Source organism: Triticum aestivum, chromosome 4D (genome assembly GCF_018294505.1).
Source record: "Triticum aestivum cultivar Chinese Spring chromosome 4D, IWGSC CS RefSeq v2.1, whole genome shotgun sequence".
Lineage (NCBI taxonomy): Eukaryota > Viridiplantae > Streptophyta > Magnoliopsida > Poales > Poaceae > Triticum > Triticum aestivum.
Genome location: NC_057805.1, coordinates 221,205,622 through 221,214,551, shown reverse-complemented (window position 1 = coordinate 221,214,551; position 8,930 = coordinate 221,205,622). Strand labels below are relative to the sequence as shown.

At 45.1% G+C, this 8,930-nt stretch overlaps 1 protein-coding gene across 1 annotated transcript; it reads right to left on the bottom strand.

Annotated features, from left to right (window-relative positions):
* Positions 1-3,137: 3,137 nt before the first annotated feature.
* On the bottom strand, positions 3,138-8,630 carry LOC123097342 (uncharacterized). The gene is made up of 2 exons (XM_044519064.1): positions 5,447-8,630; positions 3,138-4,225 (listed from the first exon to the last, which is right to left on the bottom strand). Exon 1 carries the CDS (start codon positions 7,078-7,080, stop codon positions 6,127-6,129), a length of 954 nt encoding a protein of 317 aa, XP_044374999.1. The 5' UTR covers positions 7,081-8,630; the 3' UTR covers positions 3,138-4,225; positions 5,447-6,126.
* Between the last annotated feature and the right edge of the window lie 300 nt (positions 8,631-8,930).

Here is an 8,930-nt window from a genome sequence, read left to right as displayed (position 1 = left end):
CTGCTAGTGCAACTTCTTCTTCTTCTTCTTCTCATTTTCTGTGGGAGACGGCTTCGCAACAAGCTCTTTGGACCTTGCAGCTATTTCAAAACTCACACGAGCATCGAGGGCAGCATATTTTATCCGCTCGTACATCAAGGGATAATTCTCCCATCCAGACGACCTTAATGCCAATGTCTCATCACTCTTCTGAAGATTTGTACCGAGCACAAAATTTGCTACGTCGAATAGAGATGGTGTCTGTTTATCACAATCTTCTACAAGAATTTTGATTCTGGTTTGTAGGTCAGCGATGCTTTTCAAATCAAGGTTGTACGGCGCCAGCTTCTGTTTGTCCCATTCGATGGCTGCCCCATAGAAGTATATATCCTCCTGAGACAAGAAATCATGGAGCTCACCTGGTATGGAGGGCGCGTGTATGATGTGGTACACCAAAACATCATCTTCGAGGCATAGCTGAAGGACGGCGGCGCGTTGGATCTTCCCAGTGGCACGCTCCGTGTACTCTATGTCGAGGCCGAAGACCTTCATCTCTACCTTTTGGAGGGAGTTGGATACATTGTTGATCCACTTCCGAACAATCCTTGGGTGGTTGGTGATGGTGGCGACTATGCTCAACGAGCCTTCAACGAGGACATGTTGGACGCTAAAAACCTGCATCTGGATCTCTTTCGCCATTTGGAACCGCTGGACCGAAGCGATATGGTTTGGAGAATTAGGATTAGATGGCTAGTATAACAGAAGATGATGATTATTTAAAGGGGCTTCGGAATTACTCCAGGAGTATTTGAAGAGGTTAAAACAATGTGAATGCAGTGGGTTTGGATGCAAATGAAGACGAAGGAGAGGTGAAGAAGCCGAGGAAAACCGGTTCCCGATGGAGAAGTAAATGGGAGAATTGGCCTGCAGGCAGTAGATTAGACGGCTAGGTAGACTAAATGAAAAGGCTATGCGGGTAGACTGAGGAGTGGTACCAGTCCGTGTACGTCCCATCCTTCTAGCGCTACATGTGCCACTGGCTAGTTGAGGTCACTCTTTCGAATCACCGTGGCGAGACAATTTATGATTCCTTTTTATTTCTACACCCCTCCTGACAGGTGGAACCTATGCAAACAGATATAAAAAATGTGTCGTAGCTGGTTCGGATGGATATTGGCGCATGCGTGGGAGACACAACATTCTCTGGTTAAGGAATATGCGGTTATCCTCAAAAAAGAAAAAAGCCCTTCTTCGCGCTTCCGCATGCACGAGAATTTGGTTCTGCTCGCAATATCGATGATACCTGGAGGATGAAGTGAACCCAGAGGCATGCTAGCACGGGAGACCTATTTCCGCTATACAGTACTACTCCGTATGTTCATACTAGTAGTAGTACAACTGTGGTACACTTGATGGTCAAAATATTATATATTCATCCAGTCCTCACGGTGAAGTGACACTAGTCCAGGCGGCGTGTTCGGGTTACCAAAATCAGCCTCACCTTGTGCACTGTGCAGTCACTGTCACCGCCGCTATATAGCATGCCTCGCCTCATCTCCCTCTCCCATAGCACCACTCCATCTCCATCTCGCCGGAGATCCTGAGATCACTCTTCATCATCTCACTGTGCCCCCGCGTACCCTCGCCTCGCTCGCCTCCCCCAGTACCACTATTCCCTCGCTAGCCGCTCCAGCACCGAGAGCCTTCTCCCCCGTAAATCAAGACCCAAAAAACCCCACCTTACAAACTCCACCATGGCCGAACGTGAACCGCGCAGCATCCATATGAGCCGCGATTGGCGCAATCTCCCAAGTGACATCCTCGACCTCTGTTGTTCGTGTATGGATATGTTGAGCGCCGTGCGGCTAGCTACATGCTCGAGGGACATGCACACGACCATCGTCGAAGCGAGGCCTAAGCTTTTCAAGACACCCTGCTTGCTGCTATCTGGTCTTGCGAGATTCTCTCCCCATGATACGGAGGCATACATGATGCCCCTCGACTTCAATTCGACCTCCATTAGCCGAAACTTCTTTGCAGGTATGTAGTGGGTCGCCGTACATCATTTCCCCTGACTTCGATCCGATCACAATCACCTGAAACTTCTTGTCAGGTATGTACTGGGTCAGCATGAACTCCCACTGGATGGCTGCCGTCAGAGAAGACGGGAGAAAGTTGGTGCTCGTCAACTTGCAGACCTCCCATGAGATTATCCTTCCTCCATTGGATTATATAGGGTTTTACCGTTGTGGTCCAAGTCATCTAGATTACCACGTCAGTTGGACGGACCTTGTTTTGCAGAAGATTGTAATATGCCAAGTGCCCACACGACATGCGGATTACGCAGACTTCAAACTAATTGCCTTGTTCGACTATGGACTCGCCTATCTATACGCCGGTGCCCTCTTTAGCTGGAGACAACTCAGCTCGCAGTGGATCGTCAAAGCTGATACACACTTGTGTGATGCTATTGAACACAATGGCATCATCTACGCGATCGACAAAGCAGATGGCGCCACGTATTGCTGGGACGGCGCGTGTAAGTTGTTTTCATCTGATGTTAATGATAACGCCATGACACTGTTTGAACTTTTTGTGATGATTGGCATATCCCTTTTTGAGCAGAATTTGAATAGAACTATGGCAATGTATTAGAGACGCCGTAAATTAGCTACATTTGGAATGAGTTAATTCATGCGATTGTGACCATGTCATTACAGCCAATTTGTACCCTTGAATAATCAAATGGTTAGGTAGATATGGATATTCTCCTTATTTTATAGTAATATGAATATACTACTAAATATGAGTGTGTATCAATAGGCATGTTAGTTTCCTCATTTTCGTGATGTATAAACATGCATCACACTGTTGATTTTATCTAACCATACATTAGGGAAGTAAATGTGCATATGAAGAACTCTATATTTGGAAGTAGTGAAATCCTGTAATGCTTACCATGTGTACATACCTATATTCGCCCTTCAGCAATAAATGGCTAGAATAATATCCTCGCAAAAAAATTCCCATAGAACATGAGTATATAACAATGCATAGTCTGTTAGTTTCCTTGAAGAATTTGTTTGTGAGGATAGAACATGATTACATAACATGCATGACATGGTAGTTTCCTGTGAAGAATCGATTGCGAGATAACATGAGTATAACCATGCACGACACTTCTATATTTTTGAACCCAGTATACATTTTCCTGTATTTTCCTCTCAATGAGACATGCACGGTTCAGCTCACAGATCACCAATATAACACTACAAACACCAAGTCTGAAATTGAACAAATCACTATATTATACAGTACTAACTCCTGTGAATTACAGAGAGAGAAAGAGATAGAAACTGCAGGAGCGAGTTGGGGATTCATAGAAGAACAGCAGGGTCGTTTTCTTCAGAAAGGAACAGCAGCAAGGAAGGGAGAAGAAGGGAATTAGGGAGAAAGGAGCAGCAGCAGGATTTGAGGAAGAAGAGGATAGAGGCGCAACAGCAAGAGTACAGAGAGAAGAGTAGCAGGGGGCAGTAGCAGGTTGAGAGAAGAAGCAGCAGCGAGGGTAGTAGAAGAGCAGCAAGGCGCAGTAGCAGCAGCAGGTTCAGAGAAGGGCATCAGCAAGGAGGCGCAAAGAGAAGGAGCAGCAGGAGCGTTGAGAGAAGAAGAAGAGCAGCAGGTTCGTGGAGAAGAAGAAGCAGCAGGTTGGGGCAAGGGAAGGGGAAGAAGCACCAGCAGGCAGAGAGCAGAGGAAGGAGCAGCAACAACAGAGAGGGAGGAGTGGAAGTGGTGGATGGCGTGCTCGCGCGGGACACCAGACGGGCAGTTTGGTGGGTCGCGCCAGATGCAGCGGTGGCTGGAGATGGTGGATGGATGGCGCGGAATGATGGTGGGGGTGCTGGTGGTGCAGGGTGATGGTGGAGTGGTGGATGGAGATGGGTGATGAGGCGGGAGGTGCACCACCACGCCGGCCTAACCGTGGCGGCGGCCGGAGGTGGAGAAGGAGGGTGAGGGAAAGAGAGCGATGCCAGGCCCGATGGGGAATGGAGGCGTGCTAGGGATTTTGATCCCCTCACGGCTGATCTGGACATTTTCACATTGACCCTCCTGCTTTCTTCTTTCTTCACAAGAAGATCCCTTCTCTTCTTTAGCTAGCCCCTGGTAACTTCTTTTCTTCTCGCTCGGGACCTTGACTCCATCACTTGATCATTTGTAGTAGAAGGATTTTGTGCCTTGTCACACTTTTCTGCAAAATAAACAAGTGACTAGTCAACAATCCTTTTTTATGATTTTCATTCAATTATTCTATATTTAAAACAAGAATTGGTGGTCAGAACTCAATAAATGGTATATTTGTATGCCAAAATTATGTATAAGAAATGTGCTTATCAAGTTCCCCCACACTTAAATCTTTGCTTGTCCTCAAGCAAAGGGTGACAAGAGCAAGAACATGAACAGTGAACTGACTAGAGAATGTCAAGTGAAGTAGATCTCTAAACAGTGCATGCTTTGGACTTGGCTAGTGAAAATTAATGGTTAAGAGTGCTACATATCAATAAGACACTAGTAAACTCGACCATTTTAAACTTTTGCAATGATAAACGAAGATTAGCAAGTTCAAATGCTGACTGTGCCAAAAGGTTCCTAAGAGAGCATGATCCTGAGAACAAAAGGAACTTGAATTAAATCACTTATTAGCAGAAATATAACATTGTGGTTGAACCACTTATTAAATTTGAAGGAAGTAATGATAATATTTTATCAGTCTCACCGAAGGAACATACCACCGATCCCGAGAATATGGTATACACCTGGCTCGACCAATAATTAGTTTTTTTTAGTTTGTCTCCCCAAAGGAACATACCACCGATCCCGAGAACATGGTATACACCTGGTTCGACAATTACATTTTTTTAATATAATTAACTCCTATCCGATCCAACCAGATTTCACAAGCCACCGATCCAGGGAACATGACATGCTACTGTTAGGTAGATCAAATAATTATTCACTATAAGATATGCCTTTTTTAATGAACAAACACAAGAATCATCATTCAACCAGGTCTGGTTCACATGCTACCAATCCAGAGAACATAGCATGCTAATCCATAGTGGTGAAATGATTGCTCTGAATGGGAACACATTGGGCACAAACTCAGCATCTGACACTTAATGATCTAGGTGTATCAAGGTAAAAGCAGAAAATGATTAAGTTTTCTAGTGTACTAGGGATTTGAGCACTCAAAACTAATAGCTTCCACTACTTTCAGCAAAGCAAGCATTGTGTAGATCACTAGTTTACAAGGCATTCAACAATCAACTCACATATTCACATCAAGCACCATATGTCGAAGGTAAAATTTAGTGGGACGATATTTAAGAAATGACTCAAGAAACCAAAAAGCAATTTAATTCAGCAAGCATCAATGGATGATTATTTCAGAATGGGTCATGAAACATCTCACCGAGCTTATATGATGTAGGTCTCGCACAATCACTCTCTGAACTGCAGCTCTTCCTTTTGCTTCCTCATGGATGCTCCAGCTTCACTCTTCTTCGTGTGTGCCCCCTTGCTTCTCCTCATCCCCATGCTCTGAGTCCACCAGGGTCCCAAGGAATGTCACCTCGAACCTGATCAGCATGAAGTGAACGATGCAGAAGCAAAAACCTGAAAGAACACTCCACAAAAGAGACGATGCAAGCGGTAGGGATAATACCCTCCAAGTCATCAATCGAGTATCCAATTACATAAGCATAGCTATAAAGCACATATTTAGGATGGTAGAAATCAGCAAGGTCAACACTAACATGAGGATGATATTTATCATTAAGCTCAAGACTAGCATGGGAATGATATGTTTCATTAAAAGCATAGGACTAGCATAAGGAGAATAAGTGTCATCATAAATGAGAGAAATGCCAATAACAGGGTATGTATGATCATGTCCAAGCAAACAGTTTTTCAAGTCTAGCTTAATTGATGGTATCATGCAATGCAAAGTAGTAGCAAACAGATCATATGGACGCATGTCATCAAGAGGATTAGATAAACCTGCTACATCACGCTCTTGTATGACGATGGGCAAATGATTTCTGGTTCTTCATCTTCAACTACAGGAGCTTCTTTTACTTCTTCAGGAAGGATTTACATTGGATCTTCAAGGTCTTCGACCTGATCACTTGGGTAGTTGAGCTCTGGATCATCTTGTGCCTTGGCTTCGAGAATCTCTTCTTGGATCTGAAGTATCTCTTCCTCTGGACTCTCGCTATCTTGCTCAGCTGAATGTGAAGGTGTTCGAACCTCACACACCTCAAGGTATATCCCAGCAACACTCAGCTCAAGGAGGGAAGAGATAGTACTGCCAGCGTTGATGTTCTTCTCAATCTTCCTTACTTCTTCCACTAGCTCCTTTCCACTCTTAATCTTCTTCATTTCCTCAAGTATCACCTTCCTAATAGGATCATCCTCGGCACTCCAAGTGAACTCGAGACTCAAAAGTGTGAGCTTGTCTATGTCATCGAACTCATCTTGTGTGGGCACTTGCACATGAGATTGCACAACAGGTGCTGGAGTTGTTGGTTGACCAAATGGAGGACCATTTAACTCCATTGGACACATCTCCTGGTGCTGCGGTATATGAGTAGGAGGTGAATAAAACTGTTGTGGTGCATGGTTGTGGCTCTCCTCATTGTACCTAATTCCCTGCAATGGATAACTAGAGGCAAACGATGAGATCTCAGGGCTGTTGTTCCTATATGACATATTCTGGTTTTCAGGCCACCCATATGAGTAATTGTTTTGGTATGAGCTAGGCTGTGGGGCGAAGCTCATGCCATAACAATCGGGAGGGTGAGAGTAACCACGCTGACATTCAGCGGGTGAATGGCCCTGAAATCCACAAATATGGCATGTAGGAGCAACATAAGGATGACCTCTAGAATAAGGATCATAAGAGCTAGACCTATCCTCAAAAACTACTTCTCGCTGCCGAGCTAAATCATCTAATCGATGGGAAATCTTACTTATCAGTTCTTGAATACTTTCCGTGCTGTTTGTAGTGTTGCTCGCATAAGCATGATGATCTGAATAGTAAGCCATTACCGAGAAGATAGTTCTAACCTGCAAAAAGGAAAAGAAAACAAAGAGAAAATAAACTAGAACACGGGTTAGGAGTTAGAGATATATCACAAATATATGGCACAAACTAGAAAAAGAAGAAAAACCTAGTCTATAGCCTAACACGGTCGCACGACGCTAGTCCCCGGCAACGGCGCCAAAATGATCAATTGAAAGTACAGTGGGATATTTCGCCCAAATCTGCAAGTGTCGTGTTCTCCTCAGGAACTAGGCGATCAGCGACTACACTCGGCTAAATCTAGGTAACACAATATTGGGTGATGAAAACAGAAAATAAACCTAACACTAACAAAGATCATCAACAAAGGAAATGACGCAGAAGCAAAGGGAGATGAAGATTATCTTTACTCGGTCTTTTTGATATTTTCGTTATACTTGAGAAAGAAAATGCTAAAACAAGCAAACATCAAACGGCTAAGGAATTAAAAAGACATGAACATATCTATATATATATCTAGCAATTAACAGGGGGAAGAAACAAGGTTGTAGGACAGAACATAAATGTATCACATCACAGACACACACATATGTATATATATAACAGGTACTTGAGACAACACAAAAATCACATGTACTGGAGCTATCACAGAGACTACACAATGAAACAAGGTTCTTAAGCAAGAAATGGACAGGGGATATATATAGCTAATTATCAAGCATACAAACTGAGTGACACATGCCACGGTTCAGCTCACAGATCACCAATATAACACTACAAACACCAAGTCTGAAATTGAACAAATCACTATATTATACAGTACTAACTCCTGTGAATTACAGAGAGAGAAAGAGATAGAAACTGCAGGAGCGAGTTGGGGATTCATAGAAGAACAGCAGGGTCGTTTTCTTCAGAAAGGAACAGCAGCAAGGAAGGGAGAAGAAGGGAATTAGGGAGAAAGGAGCAGCAGCAGGATTTGAGGAAGAAGAGGATAGAGGCGCAACAGCAAGAGTACAGAGAGAAGAGTAGCAGGGGGCAGTAGCAGGTTGAGAGAAGAAGCAGCAGCGAGGGTAGTAGAAGAGCAGCAAGGCGCAGTAGCAGCAGCAGGTTCAGAGAAGGGCATCAGCAAGGAGGCGCAAAGAGAAGGAGCAGCAGGAGCGTTGAGAGAAGAAGAAGAGCAGCAGGTTCGTGGAGAAGAAGAAGCAGCAGGTTGGGGCAAGGGAAGGGGAAGAAGCACCAGCAGGCAGAGAGCAGAGGAAGGAGCAGCAACAACAGAGAGGGAGGAGTGGAAGTGGTGGATGGCGTGCTCGCGCGGGACACCAGACGGGCAGTTTGGTGGGTCGCGCCAGATGCGGCGGTGGCTGGAGATGGTGGATGGATGGCGCGGAATGATGGTGGGGGTGCTGGTGGTGCAGGGTGATGGTGGAGTGGTGGATGGAGATGGGTGATGAGGCGGGAGGCGCACCACCACGCCGGCCTGACCGTGGCGGCGGCCGGAGGTGGAGAAGGAGGGTAAGGGAAAGAGAGCGATGCCAGGCCCGATGGGGAATGGAGGCGTGCTAGGGATTTTGATGAGAAATTAGATTTTTACCCCACTTTACTTCTCCATTTGATCATTTGCCCTCCTGAGAGGCTACCGGGTGGGGCCCGGGGCCAATGTCATTGAGACAAGCACAGGGCAAATCATCCAACCCCTTGTAAAGTGAGGCAAATCATCCAATCCCCCGGATTTTCATCCCCTCACGGCTGATCTGGACATTTTCACATTGACCGTCCTGCTTTCTTCTTTCTTTGCAAGAAGATCCCTTCTCTTCTTTAGGTAGCCCCTGGTAACTTCTTTTCTTCTCGCTCGGGTCTTTGACTCCATCACTTG

Bases quoted from the DNA above. Each gene is read 5' to 3' on its own strand.
- LOC123097342 (XM_044519064.1), bottom strand. From the start codon at position 7,080: ATGGCTTACTATTCAGATCATCATGCTTATGCGAGCAACACTACAAAC.